This window comes from Phyllostomus discolor, chromosome 14 (genome assembly GCF_004126475.2).
Source record: "Phyllostomus discolor isolate MPI-MPIP mPhyDis1 chromosome 14, mPhyDis1.pri.v3, whole genome shotgun sequence".
NCBI classification, from domain to species: domain Eukaryota; kingdom Metazoa; phylum Chordata; class Mammalia; order Chiroptera; family Phyllostomidae; genus Phyllostomus; species Phyllostomus discolor.
The window spans coordinates 3,656,266-3,677,240 of record NC_040916.2 but is presented as its reverse complement, the minus strand read 5'-3'; the positions used below and the strand labels follow the sequence as shown (position 1 = coordinate 3,677,240).

Below are 20,975 nucleotides of genomic sequence, written 5' to 3'. Positions count from 1 at the left end.
GCTACCCAAGCTGACCTCTTCTTGGTTGCAGCCTGATCTCCCTACAGCAGAATGGGGTGGGGGCGCAGGAAGAGCCCTCCCCCTGCCCTGCCCCAGAGAGAAAGGCTCTAGCCAAGGGGAGGGAGGAAGCCAGGTATGAGGGTGAGAGGAAGGTGGTGCCCTCACGTGGGGGCTATCGGGGGCCTGGGCCTCCCTCGCGCCCCGCCCCCTAGTCACGGCCCAGGCCCCGGCCGCACCCCGCCCCCATCCTTGCGTCACAGCCCCGGCCCCGCCCCCGCGCCGCGGCCCTCTCGGGGGCGTCAACCCATCTCGAGCCCCAGGTAGCGGCGGCCGCACGGCTTCCCGCCCGCCTGGGCCGTGCGGGGGCGGAAAGGGGGCGTTCCCACGGCCCGAGCCCGGCGGCCCGTGCCCGTGATGTCACAATCGCAGCCAGCCCCGGCGTTCCCGGGTCGGCTTGGGGCTGCAGGCTGCAAGACGGCGAACGCGGTGGGCAGAGGCTCCGGAGTCATGGCCTGACCCCGCCCCTCCCCCACCACGCCGCCCCCTACCCCGAGCTGGGGGCCCCCCCCACCGGGGCTAGCGTAAGCGCGGCGGCTCCGAGGGGGCGGCCGCTGGGAATGGCTGCGCCCCCTTCGGCTCCCGTGCCGCGCTCGCCCTGTTACCTGAAGAGGCCCGCGCCCGGCCCGCAGTGCTCATGGGGCATGGAGGAGAGAGCGGCGGCAGGCGCACGCTGCCGGGAGTCGCCGGGCCCCCTGCGGGCCGCCGCCGTCCCGTACTTTGGAATCTCTGTGCAGCAGGACGATATTCTGCCTGGAGCCCTGCGCCTCATTCAGGAGCTGCGACCGCATTGGAAGCCCGAGCAAGTTCGGACCAAGGTACCCAAGCGGGAATGCGGGACGTCGAACCGCGTATCCTTACGGGCGTGGGTCCCAGGGGGCGCGGCTGCTACGCAGGAGGGTTGAGATGGGGGTTTGTACGTGGTTTCCTTTCCCATTCATCTCCCGCACCCTACACACGCACCGCTCCACTCGGGCTCACGGGCGGGCACCCCCGAGGTCCACCTGCCCGCCGTCCGCGTGCTGCTGGTGTGGGCCCCACCCCCTGTCGCGTGGCGCAGCTGACCCTGGCTGCCCACCAGCTGCCCATGGGCGCGTACCCAGCCGGCTCTGAAACCTGCGACGGCAGGAACTTTTCAAGAAGAGCCCCACGCCCCATGCCCCACACTAGTCACACAGACGGTTTTGCCCTTTCTGCACCCTATGGTGGTAGCAAAACCTCCAGGCTCTGGGTGGACCCTACCTGTCCCGGAATTCGGGCCAGCCCCAGCGCTGTGTAGGAGTCCTCCCCGTTGCCCCGGCTCTGGCTCTGCACCACCACCCCCCGCCCCGACAGGGCGCCTCCCCACCCCAACATGGACACATTAGCCTGCACTCACAGATGGGCAGAGCCTCCCACTGAGGAGACTCAGGCTGTCTCCCTAGCCGACCTGCATCCTCAGTAAAGAGTCTTCACCTGCCCACCCTCCCATCCCTTTGGAAGCTGCTGGTGGAGGAACAGCCCGCACCTGCAGCTTGCAGTGGAGTGGTAGGGGCTCCATGCTGATGATGAACCTTCTGGGAGGTTCAGGACCAAGTGTGGGGAGAGGGATGGGTGGGTAGCATTTTCAAAATAAAAGGCATATTTTGGAGTAAAAGTGTCAAGGGATCAAGAAGGCCTGAGGTTAATTCCAATACTGGCTTACCATGCCCTATGTCAGTTTCTCCCTCTTAGGGCTTCAGTTTCCCCACGTAGAATTAGTTCAGATGTCCTCCAGGGCCCCTTTTAGCTCTGACATACTGTGCCTTATAAATTTCACGGTTCATTCCTCTTTGTCACCCCCTGGGGGACCCTCGTCTCCCAGCCGGGGTCTGTTATCTCTTCTGGTATGGAACTCAGAGGCCCTAAGGAGCTCTGACCACCAGAGACCTGGGGTGGGTGCCACCCTCAATACCCTGCATGGGTGGGAGGGACAGCAAAGAACCCTCTGCCTACAGGTGGTGAGAGGCAGTTGGGTGGGGATGTACTCATCCTGGGTGATCCTGGTCCTCCTCTGCCACATTCTGGTCCATGGAGGTTTCTTACAGAGCCGGGGTGGAGGCGGAGGGAGAGGAAGACGGCCACTAACCAAGACAGTCAGACTCCTCTGCCACCAATCCCCATCCACTGGAGGCACACTCAGGAGAAGTGAGGGTGCCTGGGCTGAGCCCAAGCTGCCACTGCCTTTGAACTCTCTAGTCTATCCCGAGTGTTGGGGACGGTGTTGAGCTCTTTATTAAGCGAGAGGGTAAAGGACAAGATTCCGTGTGGTTGTGTTCCAAGACCTGTGCTAATGCTGGGCAGCCATGGGGCGAGAGCAGAGGCCCTGCCCCACGCACCCTTACGTTGCCCTCTCCCCATGCTAGCGTTTCACCGATGGCATCACCAACAAGCTGGTGGCTTGCTATGTGGAGGAGGACATGCGGGACTGTGTGCTGGTTCGGGTGTATGGAGAGCGGACAGAGTTGCTGGTGGACCGGGAGAACGAGGTCAGAAACTTCCAGCTGCTGCGAGCACATGGCTGTGCCCCCAAACTCTACTGTACCTTCCAGAATGGGCTGTGCTATGAGTACATGCCGGGCGTGGCCCTGGGGCCTGAGCACATCCGTGAGCCCCGGCTCTTCAGGTGAGGAGGGTGCCCAGGGGTACTGCTCATCTCTATGATTTCTCAGGCCTTGGGCTTTGAAATCCTTGGCTGCCTTCCATGGTGTAGAGTGGAGTCCATGAGTGAGTCAATAGATCTGTGAACTCCCTGAAATTGCATGAAAAATGTGTGTGTGTTTTTGTGCATTGCTATGTGAAGAGCTACCATGGCTTTTTATGGATTTCCAATGGGGGTCTGCTAAAAGCACGAGTTCTTGAGGGAGGCAAAGGAGAACTTTGGTTAACAGAGACCAAAGCATCTAGCTCCCTAAATGCAGCAGGGATCCCTTTCCTGGTCCATGCCTCAGCCCTCTGCTTACCCTAGTCTGACTTGGAAACACCTCTGAGCCTTGGAAACGAAATATGAGCCAAATCCCCAGAGCAGGCAGGGCTTCCTGCTCCTCCCCTTCTGCCAAGAGCCCAGACATGCTAGGAGAATGGCCCTATAGGGTCAAGCATGGTTTTAGCAGCCCAAAGAGGTGGCATCCCTCCCCCAGTGTGAACTCCTTCCAGGTTCCCTGATAAGGTGGGAGTCCAGGTTTGGGGAGCTGCTGAGGCTGCCATAGGCTCACAGAACCCATGGTCCTCAGGGAGCCACTCCTGTTAATTGCCTAGATTGATGTGTGGGACCTTCAAGCCTTTTGGATACTATGGCTGTGGGGCCTGGAAGGAGGAGGACGGACGAAGAGCCCACGGTGCACTCTTTCCTCTGATTGTGCTGGGCAGGGAGGTCAGATGGGATCCACCTTTATCCTTCCAGTGCTGTGGCCACGTGCAGGGTCCTCAGACTAGAATGAGTCCTCATGACTGACATTTACTCCTGACACTGGGGACAGTGGCACAGGGGTCTGCCCCGGACCTTTGGGCTCTGTCCTGCCCCAACCACAGGGAAGGAGCCATCGAAATTCCGAGGGGCCACAACAAAACCCACCTGAGAGTAGACCAACAGTCTTTGTTCCCTCACCTGCCGCAGTTAACCCCGAGTTAGTGCACCTCGCCCTGTTTGCAGGGAGCCTGTGTCAGGTGCTCTGGGGACTTAGGAGGAGGGGATCTGAGAGCCTCACCCCCACAGTGCTCCTGACTGCTGCTCCTAGGGCTGGTGAGGCCCCAAACATTCCACTGAGTTGTATATTGTAGCTGTGTGTTTGTGTCTGGGGGTGGGGGATATACAAACTCATGTAAAGGGCTTCTCAGCCTGGAGGGGTAAGGCCAGAGGAGCCGGGGCTGAGGAGCCCTGGCCAGGTTTTCCTACCAACTCCTCCCAGCTGTTGCACAAATAAGCTCAAATATTGGCGAATCCTCACTACCCCCAGTCTCTACCACCCCTGTGGATCTGGTCCTGTCACTCACCCTCTCGTGAAAACAATTGCCATTGTCAGAAAGATTGAAGATGGATTTAGGTTCAATAATAAAAACTTTACATTTGGGGAAAAGCCAGAAATTGGGCAAAGTGTAGGAGGTAGCCGTTCCTTGATACTTTTCCTAGGAGGGACTATTATCTTTCTGGGGTAAAGGTGGTTCTCTGAGGAAAGGTGGGGGTGGACTTTGGAAGCTTACTTCCCCATGTTGCCCTGAACCCCACCTCCCAACCTTTGCTGTTCAGGCTTTGCGGCATAAAAATGCTGAGTGTTGAGGTTAACTTTCATTGCTATTCCAGACAACGACCTTATTGATATTCAAGGAAACACTTGGTCTGAGCTCTCTATTCAGAATCTTCCTTCGGGAAGGGGAGGCCTGGGTCTCAGGTCGGTCTCCCACCTTGCCCAGACCCTGGTGGGCTCGCTCCTACTCCAGAGCCTCTGGCCTCTGAACAAACAGACTTCATCTCCCAGCCACTCTGTTGCTGCCACACCCCTTGCCCCCTACATGGGTCTGGGGGAGGAGCCCCCAGAGTGCCCTGTTATCCTGTTGGGTGATAGCCTGCCTCTTCCCAGTACCTGGCAAGGGAGGGGGTGTCCCTGGAACAGCTTGGCGACAAGGTTTCAAACAGCCAATGCCTTTATTGTCTTTCTCAGTGATTATTCGAACAGGCAGAGGTGAAGGAAGCTTGAATGTTGGAGGCTTGGCAGCCAGTGGGGCTCCAGAGGAAGAGCTGATAGAGGCCTGGGGGAGCCCAGCTGGGACGCAGGGCCTCAGAGGATGGGGTCCTTATCAAGGCCCTCCCTTTCTGACCAGTCAGTCCTCCATCCACCCCCACCCCCACCCCCTCCCAGCAGTCTTCCCCTGAGCTGGGTTCTCCTCTCCCCACTGTCCCTCCCTCTCTCCTGGGACCTTGGATAATGTCCACAGGAGAACTTGAAAATAGAACACTGGTTTGTTTTGCGTCCTTGGCACCCAGCCGCCAGCATCATCAACTCCCTGCCCCAGAGGAAGGGGCTGCCCTGGGCCTGCCTTCCTCCCTCCCCACCTTGGCCAGGCCTTATCAAAGAGGTGGGCATTTCTTCCTGCCTGGCATTGCCACCCCCAATCCCCTGATGCCCTGTGTTCACCTCCCCCTGAGGGCGTGGGTCAGAGTCCAGGGTGGGAGGAGAGGCACCACCCCCATCCTCTGGGGACCCAACTGTCCTCAGGGATTGCTGTAGGTACATGACCTTGACATGGGGCAGGGTCATTGGCCTGTGGGCAATAGCCCACTGCTCTGCCCTTCTGCAACCTGAAACAGCCCAGCTCTGGCTCTGGAAAGGGAGCTGCTAGGCTAAAGGCCATATCTCATCTTCATGCCTTCAGCTGAGGTGGAGAGCTCCTAAAAGATTTGTAATGATAATCCCACACTCTGACCCCTGGCCAGCCCCTCACGGACAGTGTGTGTAGGGCCGCTTTCTGGTCAGGAGGGGCTGAGCAGGCAGGGCCTGCCCTACTCCCACTGATACTCTGCTCTTCCTGTTTTGTGCTGTAGGCTAATCGCCTTGGAAATGGCAAAGATTCACACCATCCACACCAACGGCAGCCTGCCCAAGCCCATCCTCTGGCACAAGATGCACAATTATTTCACCCTTGTGAAGAACGAGATCAACCCCAGGTACAAAGATCTGGGAGGGCTCAAGGCTGCCACTGTCTCGACCACCTTAATGTGATCCTACTCCTCATTCTTTTGCTCCACCCCACCACACAGGAGGCTCAGGGATTCCAGTCCTGGTGGCGGAGCCTCTCTCTCCAAGAGAGTTGGGCCAGTGGAGAAAATCTGAGGATCTTAGACCCATAGTTTTGGACTCACATGCGTATTTCTCCTTGAGTCTCCACATTATGGCAGGGCCTAGGGTCAGGGACAGCATCTCCCCATTTTACTTAGAGGATACTGAAGCTCAGAGACTTAAGGCTTGCCCAGTGTGGGGGGCTAGTCAGAGGCGGGGCTTCCGTTCCCAGCCCAGGGCCCTGTCTACCTGAGTTGCCTTTGGAGCCGTGAGAAGGGAGGGTCCTGCTCTCTGAGAATGGGGTGAGGCTGAGTCACAGTCATTCAGAAGAGGTCAGCTCATCCACTGACAAGCCCTTGGGACATCAAGATTCCTGCTACTGGCCTGGATGCCGCTCATCCCCACATGCCCCTGGGGACCCTGCTTTCCACCGTGTTCAGGCTGACAGCTTGCTGTTTCCTCTCCCAACGTCACCTTTCCCCATATAAGACAGGCTCCCCAGAACCTCCCCTACACGCTCTGGCCTGCCACCCGAGAGCCCTTCTAGCCTTCAGAAACCTGACTCGCCAGCATACGCTCGAGTGCTGAGACAGCAGTGGGGGCAAGGGAGAAAGAGCAGTGTCACCTCGTCCCCTCCATAAAGGCTTGAACACCCATGTTCCTAGGAGTGGGTTACACAGGTTTAGGGCAGGATATCTCCTTACCTCCTCAGAGATGACAAGACAGTAAGGAGCTCTCTCCCACACACGATGGCTCTGTCCGGACCCTCCCACTTAAGGGTTACCAAGCGTTGCTTTGGAGCTACTGGACCAGCGTGGCCCATGTGCAGACCTTCTATGTCAGGTGTTCTCCCTGGGACAAGAACTGCCTTGTGCCTGAGGACCAGAACAGCACAGAGAGCAGAGTCCTCTGGTACCTGAACCAACAGGACCCTCCCTTCCCCTAGCCCACCACTTCCATTTGACAGATTAAGAAACTGAGATCCATCATAGGGATAGGACTTGCCCCAAGGTCATTGCTATCAGTGGCAGCTGAAGGACTAGAGTCTAGGCGTGATGCTCAGGGGTAACCCCTGCATCTACAGCTTTCTTTGATTCTACAGGCACTGTGTAGCCTTTGGGAGTGGGGGAGGTGGCCGTGTTGGGAGGGGAGTGGTCTCTGGAGAAGAACTGACCAATTCCCTTTGTTTTTGTCATACCTTTGACCTTGGACGAATCAAATTGCTTGACTTTTTTGGGCCTCTTTAGGGGATGATGGCTGCCCTGAACTGCCTCCCCTATCCCAGAGCAAGCTGTGGGGAACAGTCACTGGGACAATATGAAGCACCTGAGTTCCATAGTAACCCTGGTGATGTCCATCCTCCATTTCACAAACACTAATTGGGATTTAAAACAGTAAAGAGCACAAAGGTGACGTTGGCCCTGCCCATAAGTTGCTTAGAAACTGTGTGAGGAAAGAGGACCTGCCCATGCAGAGCTGTAGAAGAAGGCAGGTGTGGAGCATGTTGTGCCAGGGGTTGGGGACCCAGGGACCGTCTTCCTGGCGGAGATGGGGAGAGAGACACTGGGGCTGGGGGAGACGGCGGCGTGAGCACAGCCTGCTCCTGATGACATGTAGATGAGCTGGCTGGAGCAGCTCTTCAGGAGGGCTTGGGAGGGGTCTAGGGAGGTAGAGCTGCAGAGGTCATGTGAACTGGAGCTCAGTTGTGAGGGGTCTTTGATGTCAGGTTAAGGAACGAAGGTTCATTTCACAGCAGTGGAAGGTAATTGTGAAGGCGTCTGAGCCACGGACTCAGGGCAGAGCAGTAACCTGACCGGCACTGTGGTGGAGTGAGGGGAGGTGGGGGCTGGAGGTGGGGAGACCAGCTGGAGGAGTGCTGAAATTGAATGGGCAACGTCTAGCACTGGGGTTCCCCACATTTGAGCATGAGATTCCCCTGGGTGCTTGCTGAGTGCAGGATCCTGGTGTGACCCTGGAGAGTCGGGGGAGGTCTTGCACTGGACCCCATGCGTCTGCATTTCACAGGCTCCCCTGGTGATTCTGAGGCAGGGGATCAAGGAACCATTTTGGGGGGATACTTCCCTAGGCAGCTTCACGGGGCTGCCTCAGAGACCTTGTGGGGATGGATGTGGTAGCCTAGGCGTTTGGGTAAGTATGGCGGCGTCCAGGGTGGCCAGGAGGATGCGGAGTTGATGACTGCTTCAGGGCCCTCAAGACGAGACTCAGATAGGGCCAGGCCACAGGAGCCTGAACGCTTAGAAGAATCCACCTTTCCCCGCTCTGACCCCAAGAGCTGAGCAGCACTTGCCGGGCAGCAGTCCATGCCTCAGGCCCCTTCACCCGCTCCTGCTGCCTCGGAGACACAGAGGGAGACACAGAGGAGCGGCTCCGCCTGCCGTGTGAAAGCTTGAGATGACTGCCCCACCCACCCACAGCCTTGGGAGAGTGTGGTGGTGTCAGGGCTGAGGGGAGTCCCGCTGGCGATGTTCCAGGCGCCAGGGGAGGGATGGGGAAGCTCAGGATTGTTCCCACAGTAACCATCTGCGTGGCCTTGGGGTGGGTAGTGTGGGGGTCAGAGAGAGGTCAGGGCCTGGGCAGTGGGCGTCCTGGATGTCAAAGCCATGTGTTTTTTTTTTTCCCAGGCTGAGACCTGGGCAAACCAAACGAAGCCTCCTAATTCTTATCTTTGGATGGTCTCAGTCCAAGAAAAAAAAAGAATTTTAAAAGAAGAGGTAGCTTCTTAAGGAGAGCCAAGAGGAAAATACATTTTATGCAGTCCTGTCGACACAGATAAACTCCAGTGAGGATGGCGTGGGGGCAGGAGGTGGCAGGCCTCCCCCAGATCGGCCCCTGACAGACGCCTGGACTCGGAGTGGCCTAGGCAAAGCCTTGAGGGGGCACCCGGGCCCTCGTGGTTAGGACTGTCTTGATTTCAGACCCTTGGATGGGCCAAGGCCGCTTTCCTTAGGAAATAGAGGGTCCAGGTATACAAGAGACATCTGGAGGCTACAAGGAAGACTCTGCCCTTCTTGAGCCTCAGTTTCCCCATGGGGTTGGACTAGAGACCTAAGATCTCTTAGCTTTGACCTTCTGAACCCTGTGAGGAAGCTTCCCACTCGTTCTTTTCCTGGGGGACACATGGGGACACTTTAATCACGGAATACTCAGCTGCATGTTCTGGTTTCTGGGCTGGGGAGAGGGCAGCGGGGTGTCCTATGGGAGTATCGGGAGGACCTGTCTCGTTCTCATCCCCCTGCGCAGACTCTCGCTGCCTCGGACAAGAGAGCGAACAGGAGACACAGGAGCGGAGATAAACCCCAGGCTGTCCCCTCCTCCCATCGGTGGTTCTGGGTTTTAAGGGCTCTGCTGCTTTTTGGCTTTTCAGTGTGCACAGACCGGCGCCTCCCAGGGACCACAGTTCAGAGCCTCTGCACACAGTGTCTCCTCCTCGGCATCCCTGTGGCCTCTGATGGAGCCATTTGTTCATCCGGCAGCACGAATTTCCTTCAGCAGCAGCGCCTCTGTGTGCTGTGGGATGGGGTGGGGCCGAGTGGCCTCCGTGCGTCTTTGTTCCTGCCCTCCAGTGGCCTACAGCCAGTCTGGCGGGGGTCTGGGACAAGGAAACACACTCCTAGTTCAAGGTGGAAGGGACAACATACTGGGGAGCGGCACAGCAAGTGCTTTTCCATTGAACGGCCCTAATGTCCCCTTGGCCTTGTAGGAGTGAGCCCAAAAAACAACTTCTTTGCTTCTCTATGTGGGCCCGAGTGGTCTGTCTGTGAGTGTGAGATACGAAGTTAAACTCTGTGATCTCTCTGTGACGCCAGCTGCGAGAGCATGAGGGAGACAGACCAGGACGTACCCTCTGCCTCCTCAAGAGAGCGCCAGCGCTCCAGCCCCTCCCCGGGCCGCCCCACTGCCCTTGTCCTCTTCACCAGAGATAAGTGAGTTTGGACACTCATCCTCACCCTCCAGCCCTCTTCTGTGCCTCCCCCGTTACCTTCCTGTCCCCTTCACCACGTAGCAGGGACACTGTTTAGTCAGGGATTTGGGTGCTTTTCAAAATCCTTTTAAGCCAGTGTTTTAATCATCTTAGAGTAAACACAGCACATTGGAAGGATGGGAAACCTTAGTGCCATTTTGCAGATGGTGAAAGATTGACCATTTGTCAAGGTCCCTCTGCAGTAAGAGGTAGTGAGGAGGCCAGAGCTCAGGGCTTCTGAGGCCAAGCACCTTCCTGTCCACTGTCAACCCTCCCTCCACTGGCCACCTCTCTCGCCACCGTGCAGCCTCTCCGCAGATGTCCCTAAGATAGAGGTGTTGGAGCGTGAGCTGGCCTGGCTGAAGGAGCACCTGTCCCAGCTGGACTCCCCCGTGGTGTTCTGTCACAATGACCTGCTCTGCAAGAACATCATCTACGACAGCACCAAAGGTAAGGCTTCTCTGGCCCTGGCCGCCCGGCAGGGTTCTGTTCCTGAGGCTGGTACTTGGACAAGCAAGAGGAGACCGTTCAGCTTAGGTCTTAAGTTAATCTATAGGAGAGAAATGGAAAAGGAAACATTCCCACTTAGAAAAGTCCATGTCAAGAAAGAACTCAGAGTCATGGTTTGTGGAGGTTTTCAACATTAGGGCATCCCAACTACTCCCCCTGACAATGTTCTGGGCTTCCAAGTCCTTCTCTTGCTGCTCCGAGCCTTCCTAGAGGGAAACCTGTGGCCCAGAGGAGACCTTCACCCAGGGAACCTTTTGCTTTATTTCTGGCCCTCAGCCATGCTGAGGGCAAACATCTTTAGATGAGGAGAGCCCAAGGATCTAGCTGTATGAGAGGGATAGCTGGAGCTGGGCAGATGGACAAAGGGACAGACAGATGGAAGAAGCTTAGAAGATTGCTGCTGAGGAGGTCGGGTAAGGCCAGGGGGCTGCGGGGGCCAGCCAGTGGCAGCGAGTCAAGTGCAGAGGCCTGTGGCAGTTTGAGCAGGCTTGTCCAGGTCTGCTGCGACCAACCCCCTTTGCTGCCTCTCGACCTCACAGGTCACGTACGGTTCATCGACTATGAATATGCCGGCTACAACTACCAAGCTTTTGACATTGGCAATCATTTCAATGAGTTTGCAGGTGAGTGGGCATTACTATTTGTCCTGTGCTCAAGATACGCTCCTTAGGATGGATGGTCAGATCAAGGAGAGTATGAGAGGAGGTTCTGTACTTGGGGGATGGAGGCTAGACAGCTCCTGTTCTCTGCAGTGTCCCAGCCCGAGGGGGGAAGACAGTCTGCCTTGAGAGAGCTTCCGGTCTCCTTGGGGAGGCAGGACCCACCTACACATAGCACACTTCTGCTGGCCAGTATGGCAGTTTGGTACGAATTAGGAGAACGTGCCCACTATAGGATCCCCGAGGATACTTAGTTTGGCATGTGAGTTAGAAAAAGACCCCTTCCTCTGGGTACATGCAGTGCACACCAGGTGGGCCAGCACGGGACAACCTCAGCCTCCACTTACCCCTGGTCCGTACTTCTTTGTGCCCAGCACAGTCTGCACAATTGTAAATAAGGGCCCAGCATGCAGGTAAGGAGCAGACTCCACAACTTTGTATTTAAAAATTTTTTAAATTATATTTTATTGATCATATTATCACAGTTGTCCTGATTTTTCCCCCATTGGCCCCTACCACCCAATGCTCCCTGCTCCCGCAGGCAATCCCCACACCATTGTTCACGTCCACGGGCCACATGTGTAGTTCTATAGGCTACTCCATTTCCTACACTGTACTTTACACCCCCACGGCTGTTCTCTAACTACCAGTTTGTGCTTCTCAACCCCTTCATTTCACCCACTTCCTCCGCACCTGCTCCCATTTGGCAACTCTCAAAATGCTCTGTGTGTCCATGATTCAGTCTCTATTCTTGTTTACTTAGTTTGGTTTTTTTTTTTTAGGTTAAATTATTGATTGATTTGTATTTTTTGCCATCTTATTCATAGTTTTGATCTTTTTCTTAAATAAGTCCCTTTAACATCTCACATAATAATGGTTTGGTGATGATGAACTACTTTAGTTTTTTCTTATCTGGGAAGCTCTTTATCTGCCCTTCAATTATAAATGATACTCTTACTGGGTAGAGCGACCTTGGCTGTAGGTCCCTGCTTTTCGTGACTTTGACTATTTCTTGCCAATTCCTTCTAGCCTGCAAAGTTTCTTTTGAGAAATCAGTTAACAGTCTTATAGGAACTCCTCTGTAGCTAACGAACTACTTTTCTCTTGCTGCTTTTAAGATTTTCTCTTATTTTTAACCTTTGGCATTTTAATTCTGATATGTCGTAGAGTGGGCCTTTTGCATCCATCTTGTTTGGGACTCTTTGTGCTTCCTAGACTTGCATGTCTATTTCCTTCACCAAATTAGGGAAGTCTTCTTTCATTATTTTTTCAAATAGATTTCCATTTTCTTGCTCTTTCTCTTCTCCTGGCACCCCTGTGATGCGAACGTTGAGCCTCTTGAAGTTGTCCCAAAGGCTGCTTATACTATCATTTTTTTTTATTCTTTTTTCTTCTTTTTGTTCTGATTGGTTGATTTTTGCTTCCTTATGTTTCATATCATTGATTTGATTCTCAGCTTCATCCATTCTACTGTTGTTTCCTTGTAAATTGTTCTTTATTTCAAATAGTGTATCCTTCATTTCTGACTGGACGGTTTTTATGCTACTGAGGTCCTCACTAAGTTCCTTAAGCATCCTTATAACCAGTGTTTTAAACTCTGCATCTATACATTACTTATCTCCATTTTGTTTAGCTCTTTTTCAGGAGTTTTGATCTGTTCTTTCATTTGGGCCATGTTTCTTTGTCTCCTCATTTTGGCAGCCTCCCTGTGTTTGTTTCTATGTAATCGGTAGAGCTGCTTTGACTCTGTGGCCTAATGTAGCAGGTGTCCTGGAGGGTCCTATAGCACAGCCTCAACTATCACCCAGGCTGGGTGCTCGAGGTGCATCCTTCATGTGGGCTGAGTTCACCCTCTTCTTCTGGTTGAGCCTTGGTTGCTATTTGCAGATCAGTGAGAGGGATTTACCCAGGCCAGTCAGGGGCAATGACTGGCTGTGACCACTGACCACCAACCTCCACCCTCTGTTGAGAATCAGCTGTGCAGGGGCAGGGTGGTGGTGCTCCGACATGGTCTGTAGCTGTCCACTGGGTGCACTGGCCCTGGTGTTTCCCAGGTGGTGCAGGCCAAGGTCAGCCCCCACCTGTGTATACCTGAGGGTATGGCTCCCTGGGGTGGCCACCAGCTGCATTTAGGACCCTGCGGGACCATGGGGCCTCCACTGGGCAGAGCAGCTGAACTGCGCGGGTGGCATAGAGATGAGGCTGGCACCAGCAGGGCACTGGGCCTGTGCATGCTCAGCAGCCAGACTCACTGACCTTTCCAGAAGGGATAATTCTTAAGTATTTTAAGTCTTCCTCACCCACCATACAGAGTGAAGTCCAGCTGGAATTTCTCCAGAGGGGCAGATGGCATCCTGCTCTTAAGTTGAGAATGAAGGAGAACTGAGCATGGAAGAAGGACAAGGGAGGAGATTGGGAGCTAGGGAGAGGGACCTCCAGGGTTCTTGGAGCAAGGAGATCTGGTACTGGGAGCTGGGAGATGAGTTCCAACCCTGAGCCCACCCTAACTGGCTGTGTGACCTTGAGCCAGTTTCTTTTCTGTCGGCCTTAGTTTATACATCTGCCCAAGGAGATTCTTCCCAGCCATACCCCTGGGGCCCTAGGAGACTGAATGTGTTTCTCTAGAAATATAAGGAAAGTTTGGTAAGGACAGAAAGAAAAGGAGAGAGAAGAAGAGACTGCAGAAGGTGGTCCAGTTCTAGTTTTGTCTTAAATAAACTGCTGCTTTCTGTACCAGCTCTAAAGCCACTGCCTCTGCCACATGTGCCCAGGATGGGGCTGGTGTGTGTTGGGCTGGCAGCTTGAGGACTCACTCAAAGAAGGGTGGGGCTAGAGGGGCCCAGGCTGTCCAGACCAGGGTTTCCAAACCTGTCTGTATTTCCCAGTCATCGGGAAATTGGGTTGGGGCAGCAGCGTTGGAATACATGTTGTTACCAAGCTCTCCCGGTGATTTTTAAGTGGCCAGCTCAACACTGGCCCAAGAGGCTGTGTTTGAGAGACACGCGGCCTCCTCGTGTTGTCTGTGAAGAGATCTGGGCTGGTGAGAGGAAAGGGCTTGTCCCAGGTCAGTGTTGGACCTAAGACAACCAGGCCCTGATTCAGTGCTGTGTTCAAATGCCTCCTGTGTGACGTAGTTTTATATAGGGCGCAGGGGAGACAGAGGTGCTTAGGGGGACCCCATCACTGCCAGGACTGTCCCTGCCCCTCCACCAGTCTGCCTTTCTCGGTGTCTTCAGTTGGGGTGGGGCTTGACCCTTTACACATTGTTGGTCATGGAGACAAGCTGCATTCTTAGGGCACAGCCCACAGGGCAGAGCAGGTGGAGGTTTTCGGTGAAGCAGGGGATACCTGAGCTGGAGGTGGCCCCCGGGTGGGCCATCTCTCAGCAACTTCTGTGCTGCTGCCTCCCCATCAGGTGTGAATGAAGTCGATTACTGCCGGTACCCAGCTCGGGAGACCCAGCTGCAGTGGCTGCGCTACTACCTGCAGGCACAAAAGGGGATGGCCGTGACCTCTAGGGAGGTGGAGAGGCTCTATGTGCAAGTCAACAAGTTTGCCCTGGTGAGTGCTGTGACTGGTAGGGGGCAGGGGAAGGAGGAGCCAGGAGGTGGGGTGCAGCCCCACCCCCAGCTCCTGCCCTCCCACAGACTTGTGGTGGAGGAGGAAGCAGAGCCCAGGGTCAGGTGCCTGTTCCTGGGAAACCCCGCCATGTGCTCCCGAACCCCAGTCTAGAGATGAGATCTGGGAAGAACCACGTTGGGCATCCCCCTCATACTAAGGCGCCCTGTTTCCTGCTTCCCCCACCCCAGCAGGCCTGGGAAAGGGAGAACCTAGAAAAGTTTGAGGAAATCAAACTTTCTCCTTCCAGGAAAGATCTCAGCTACCTGTTGTAGCTAGCAGTTCTCTCATTTGGACAAGTAGGTCTTTCTAATGTCTAACTTAGCCTTTCATGCTACAGTTAACCACATCCCTTCTTTTCTCTTTCTTTCTCTCTCTCTCTCTCTCTCTCTTTTCTTTTTCTTGTTTTTAAGCCTTTGGAGGAGATAGAGAATGTCAGCTTAATCCTCCTTGTTAGCCTCCTCTGCTGACTCAGACTCCCTGTAAGCCTTTCCCACCAGGCTCTTCTGCCCCGGTTGCTGTGCTGTCAGTTCTTTTCTTTTCTTTTTTCTTTTCTTTTTCTTTTTCTTTCTTTTAAGATTTTATTTATTTATTTTTACAGGGGGAGGGAGAAAGCGAGGGAGAGAAACATCGATGTGTGAGAGCTATATCCATCAGTTGCCTCTCTCACGCCCCTCAACTGGGGACCCGGCCCAAAACCCAGGCACGTGCCCTGACTGGGAGCCGCACTAGCGACCTTTCAGTTCACGGGTCAGCACTCAGTCCACTGAGCCACATCAGCCAGGGCCCTCCTGTCAGTTCTATAGTTTGAGTGCCACTTGTCCAGGGTACACGGTTCATGCCAGGCCTCCACTGGTGTGTGCCCTGGGGTTGTTCCCTAGTCTTATTAATGTCAGCCACGCATACGCAAGATATCAGTCAGCTGCCCCGAATTTCACAGGCCATCATGGAGCTGGGATTTTGGATTACCTGTTCTGTTCTCCTCATTGGCACAAAGCTGATTCTCCTTCAGTTTCTTCTTTTTAACTGTTCCACCCAGTGCCTTTCTCTTGCTAAATTTTTTAGTAATCATTCATACTTGCTCCTTGATCTGTGCCTCTTTTAAGTCCTGAAAAGGCAGGAAGTGCAGGGAGGTACTGTAGAGTCCACCTCAGGGTAAGCAGGACTTGGAGTGGGGTGGGGGGCACCAGCCAGGGGAAGTGCTGGAGTCACCGCTGCTTGTGCGGGGGCAGCGAGAAGCCTGGCTCTCAGGCTTCTGGAACCTGGGGTGACCTGGGTGCCTCTGGCCAGTGGGCCTGGGCTCTTGATGTGGAGGCTCATCTCCCCCTGGGTATGTTGGCCTTGAAGACTTGAGATGCCCTGGTATGAGAGAAGCCAGAGGTGAAATTCTTCTTGGCCTGGGGCACAAGCTGGAAGTCCTAGCAGCCTCAGGCTGCTGACCCCTCCTGGAGTGGGTAGAACCAACTCTGCTGGCTTTTTCCTAGAGGGAGTGGTGTCCCCAGATGCTGTCTAGTGACTTGAACTGAATTTCCCCAACCTGTGCTGGGGAGACCTAGTTCTGTGTTTCCCAGCATGACTGTGTCCCTGTAGCTAGATGGGGTCTGTGGCAGCCTTGGGAAGATCACCATGCTGACCCTCTTTGCTCTGTTTCCAGGCATCTCACTTCTTCTGGGCACTCTGGGCCCTCATCCAGAACCAGTTCTCCACCATCAACTTCGATTTCCTCAGGTGAGCACACGGGACAGCTGGGAGCAGAGTGGGGCTGGGGGAGAAAAGGAACAGCTGAGGGTATGGGGGCAAAGGACAGCCCAAATAGAGTGTCCGGAGTCCATTCCTCTGGACTCAGCCCTTGCCCGTGGCCAGTGGGGTCACTGCTCTAGGGGAGGCTCAGAGAAAGCCAGGGCAGCGCTCTGAAGGAGCCTGACATTCTCACGCCTGCCCTGCCTGCCCTGCCTGCCCCGTGGCAGACTGTGCTTTCCCTGTCTTCTCCTGAGACTGCAGAGCCCTTATCCACAGGGCTCGGTGGTGAACGGGATTGTCACAGATCAGTCTGGAAGATCACAGACCCGGCCCTCATCTCATAGCTGAGAAGTCAGCGTCCCAGAGAGTGGGAGAGACTTGCAGAGGTCACTCGGTGGTTTAGTGTTACTGAGAGGACTGTCAGACCCAGAACTCCTCCTTCCGGGGCCACACAGTACGGGCTGTGCTGACACTGTACTTGAGTACTGACTCCTTGGCAGGAAAGGGGGCCGCCCATCGTGTGAGGTACATTGCAAGGAGGGGCCCAAAAGATGTATTTATTAAAAATTGTATATTTATTCTTACATGTTTAAACTTCAGTCACTCTCAAAGTCCTATATTGCAAATGCATTGCATCCATTTGATGCAGTGCACCTATCGAGACTTACTTCCTGCTGCTCAAAACAGTGTGTGAATTCCTCGATTTTGATGCCTTTTAGTGCTTCTGCTGTTTTTGTTTCACCTCTTCCACGTCAGCAAAACTTTTCCCCTTGAGGACTTTTTTCATCCAGGGAAACAAACAAAAAAGTTGCTGGAGGCAAGATCGGGTGAATAGGGACGGTGGAGCATGGGAGTCGTGCCATTTCTGGTCAAAACCCACTGAACACTCAGCGTGGCGTGGGCAGGTGCACGCGTCCATCGCCCATCATGCAATGGGCACACGCACTGAGAGCCTTCGAAAACCATTCACTGGAGCGGGATGTAGTCCTCACAACACCACCATCTGGTGTGCTGATACAGATGGGTTCCCATGACACTCACCTAATGGGGGAAGCCTATATTAAAAGGGGCCCGCCCTCCAGAAGATAATTCCAGTTTTTGGGGGGCTCCCTGCCTCTTTAAAGATCAGGATGGATGGACCCATCCACCCTCAGCCAAAAAGGAATGATCACCTGTCTTCAAAGTGTTCTCAGCCATTAGAAAAATGCAGGTCAAAAGCACACCAAGTTACCACCTCACACCCATTAGGACGGCTACTGTCTAATAAAGTAACGAGTGTTGGCAAGGATGGGGAAATGAACCCTTGTGTGTTGTTGATGAAACAATGCTGTGCTTCCTCAAAAACATTAAAAAGAGAATTACTGTATGATCCAGCCATATCACTGCTGGGTGTATATCTAAAAGAATTGAGATCAGGGTCTCAAAGAAATACCTGTGCACCTGTGTTCACGGCAGCATTACCCACAACAGCCGAGGGGTGGAAGTGACCCAAGTGTCCGTGGAGGGATGAATGGTAAACTCATGCGATAGAAGAGCATTCATTCTTAAAAAGGAAGGAAATCTCATCATGCTACAATGTGGATGAACCTCAGGACATTGTATTACGTGAAATAAGCCAGCTACAAAAAGACAAAATTGCAATTCCACTTACGTGAGGAAACTAAGTCAAATTTATGGAAACAGAAAGTAGAGTGGGGGGGCATGGGAGGGGGAGTGGGGAAATGAAAGAGACCTAGGTATCTGTTGCCCAGCAGTGTGAATGCACTCAGCAATACTGAACTGTGAACATTTAAAAATGACCTTGTCTGGGGAAGGGTGGTCTAGTTAGCTCTAAGAAGAATAATAAAATTATAGTTGAATTTTTAAAAAAAACTCACCCCGGGCTGGTGTTGACTTGCACAGACCTAGATGGGCCGAGCTGGTGAGAAGCTTTGCTCCTGCTGGGAGTCCCCCAGCATGGCTTTCTTCTCGCCCCCAGCTCTCTTTCCCGTCTCCCGGCAGGTACGCAGTGATCCGATTCAACCAGTACTTCACGGTGAAGCCTCAAGTGTCTGCCTTGGAGATGCCAAAGTGACCAGCTGCCCCTCCCTCCCCTTGCCATCTCTGCCTGGAAGGCTGGTTCTCTGGGGCTTGGTTCTGCTCTGGGGTCCGTACCCTCGGACAAGGTGGGAGAGGGGACAGGTGGGTATCCTGGGAGAAGACTCCACCAGCCCCCACTGGGTGCTGCTGTGACCACATTCTCTCGTTTGGAAGGATTGATGGACCTCGCTCTGAGGCCCCTTTGCCTGGCCTGACTTGGAGGGAAGTGCCTGCAGCCAGCAAGAGCTCCGACCACAACCACCCCGGGAAGCCCAGGGTTCCCGGCCCCGGGCCAGTCTGGGATCCCAGCTGCCTGGAGGTGTCTTTGACCTTCCTGGCTTGGGGAGGGGGAAAGGTGGGAGGGCTCCTTTCTACCTCCAGTGCCCTGAGCCTCCAGCCCGTCTCCCCACAGGCCCCACTGGGGACTCAACACCCCAGGGGAGGTGTTGAGCCCAAACCAGCACCATGCCAACTCTGACGGATGGATGTAAACACCTTGGGGTGGGGGCTTGACAGTTCCCTAGCAGCTGCCTCATCTGAGGTCCTAGTTTCCAAGCCTGATCGATCAAATAGCCCCTTCCCAAACCTCAGTCCAAGGACTGCAGCTTCGTGCTCTGCCTTGGGCGGAGGGGACAGCAGCCAGCAGCCTTGTTCTTCCCCTGGCCTTGCAGGCCCTCACTTCCAAGGATCTGTCTCCCCATGTCCACCCACCTGGGCTAGACTAGCGGGATTCGAGGAGCCAGGGACCAGGGCTCGCCTGGCACTCGAGAGTAGCAAAGGTGCTGACTGAGGTCATCGTCCCTGACTCTCAATGGCCTCCACCTCCTCTCTGCCCTTACAGTCCCTGGGGCCCTCAGTTTGGGCCTATGAAGTAATTCATTTGTAAATTATCTTGATTTTCTGCATTAAAAGGACCATTTCAGGACCCAGACCACTCTGTCTTAGTGCAGCTGATGAGGCTGTGACCTAGAGGGTGTGACCAGCCCACCTGTGGTGGGGGCAGAGGGGTGCCAGCCCCATGGGGTGCACACTTGCCCCCATGCCCTCAATGCACCTGGCTGACTGGGCCCTGCCTCCTGGTATAGGGACGACCTGGGCAGGGCTCGTGGTTTCTGCCTTTTTCCTGCACAAGTCAGCTGGCAAAACTGGAAGGATGCTGCTTGGTGGGAACTGAGCTGTGGACTCCAAGAACTTGGCCTTGCCAGGATGATGAGCCAGTGAGACCCTGAAGGGAAGTACTGAGACTTCTTCCTTGGTCCTCTCTGGCTCCTAGTATTTGGGGGTTGGAGCAGGTGCTCCTTCGCCTGGAACCAGTCTGTCACTTTCTCGGAAAGCTAGAGGGAGGGGAGGGCAGGTGCTCCAAGGGGAGCAGGGGTACCCTGCTCCACAGCCCAGGTTACTAGGGCTGCCCTACCATGACTGGGCAGCACTGCCCCAGAGCCCACAGAAGGTGCCCAGCTGCCTGTTGGGTGGATTCTGCAAAAGTACCTAGCTGCCGTGGCAACGGCTGGAACTGAGCTGGCACTTGCAGCTGCCTTCGAGGTCACGGTGACCCTGTGTGGCCAGACCTTAGTGGGCAGGACTGAACCTAGGGGCACCCGTGGAGAACATGGGGAAAGGTGTGTCTGGCACAGAGATGGTGCCCAGGCTGGGCAGGGCAGGCCCCTAAGGGCTCTCCTTGGGGTCAGGTGATCCTGGTGCAGCCTTCCTGTGGACTAAGTAGCAGTGCCCATGCTCCTTGTTCCTCTCAGGTCCACCTCTGGAGCCAAAGACAGCTCACCTTCTGGGTCCTTGATGGCATAATGTCATGGTGGTGAACAGTACAGTCATAGGGCACCCCAGGTGTTATCCTGGACCCAAGGCCCCTGGCCACCACCTGCATGAGGGAGTTAACCTGCAGGCACCATCCTGCTACCTTTGAAAAAGCATCCTCTTCCTCAGTTCTCCAGGGGAGAGGGCAACTGGGGGCAGGACCCTCCCCCACAGAGCCCTGGAGTCCCACCATCACCCCAGACCCTGGGCACCCAGGCCTTTTTTCAGACCTGATGAAGTGCGCCGGCACAGCACTGCCTGGGCAGGGGGTCCTCTCTGCTGGGCTCTGGCCCTTGGCATCGCAGGAGAGGCACCGAGAGGGCAGAGAGAGAGTTCATGACCCAGCCTTCCCGGCAATTACCAGGGCGCTGTTCCTGGTCTTGCAATGCCCCTGCCCCTTCCTGCCTCCCCGGTGGGGCTCCAGGGCACCAACCACAGGTTCCCATAAAAGGTTTTCACCATCCTAAAAGCATGCAGGATGCATGGCTCTGTCTCTGCACCTAGAATTAAGACAGGATAGTGAAAAGCTAGGAAAATTCCTTGGCGAGTGGAATAGGGAAACTGAGACAGCTGGACACCATGGCCAAGCAATTTACAGCCAGGTGCAGGTGGGCAAAACTGGGACAAATGAGGACCTCATCCCCAGGGTAACCTTTCCTCCCTGGAGATAACATCTAGGCCTCAGTTGTATTTGGCTCCAGGCCCTGAAACAGCATAACCAGGTGG

General features: G+C 54.8%; 1 protein-coding gene and 1 long non-coding RNA gene across 4 annotated transcripts; one reads left to right on the top strand and one right to left on the bottom strand.

Moving 5' to 3' along the window:
• Positions 1–313: 313 nt before the first annotated feature.
• ETNK2 (ethanolamine kinase 2) lies at positions 314–19,364 on the top strand. Of its 3 annotated transcripts, XM_028530940.2 has the most exons (8): positions 318–875; positions 2,442–2,701; positions 5,615–5,737; positions 10,139–10,281; positions 10,881–10,964; positions 14,416–14,561; positions 16,273–16,346; positions 18,360–19,364. In XM_028530940.2, the coding sequence occupies exons 1-8, from the start codon at positions 618–620 to the stop codon at positions 18,430–18,432; spliced, it is 1,161 nt and encodes a 386-aa protein (XP_028386741.1). In that variant the 5' UTR covers positions 318–617; the 3' UTR covers positions 18,433–19,364. The 3 variants fall into 3 exon arrangements, with proteins under 3 accessions (XP_035870869.1, XP_035870868.1, XP_028386741.1); XM_036014976.1 differs by lacking the exons at positions 16,273–16,346; positions 18,360–19,364 and adding an exon at positions 15,032–15,167 and having other exon boundaries at positions 314–875; XM_036014975.1 differs by lacking the exon at positions 14,416–14,561 and having other exon boundaries at positions 316–875.
• LOC118498074 lies at positions 6,226–17,148 on the bottom strand. The gene is made up of 3 exons (XR_004900599.1): positions 17,137–17,148; positions 11,332–11,337; positions 6,226–6,310 (listed from the first exon to the last, which is right to left on the bottom strand). It is a non-coding gene; the product is annotated as an uncharacterized LOC118498074 (long non-coding RNA).
• Positions 19,365–20,975: the final 1,611 nt, after the last annotated feature.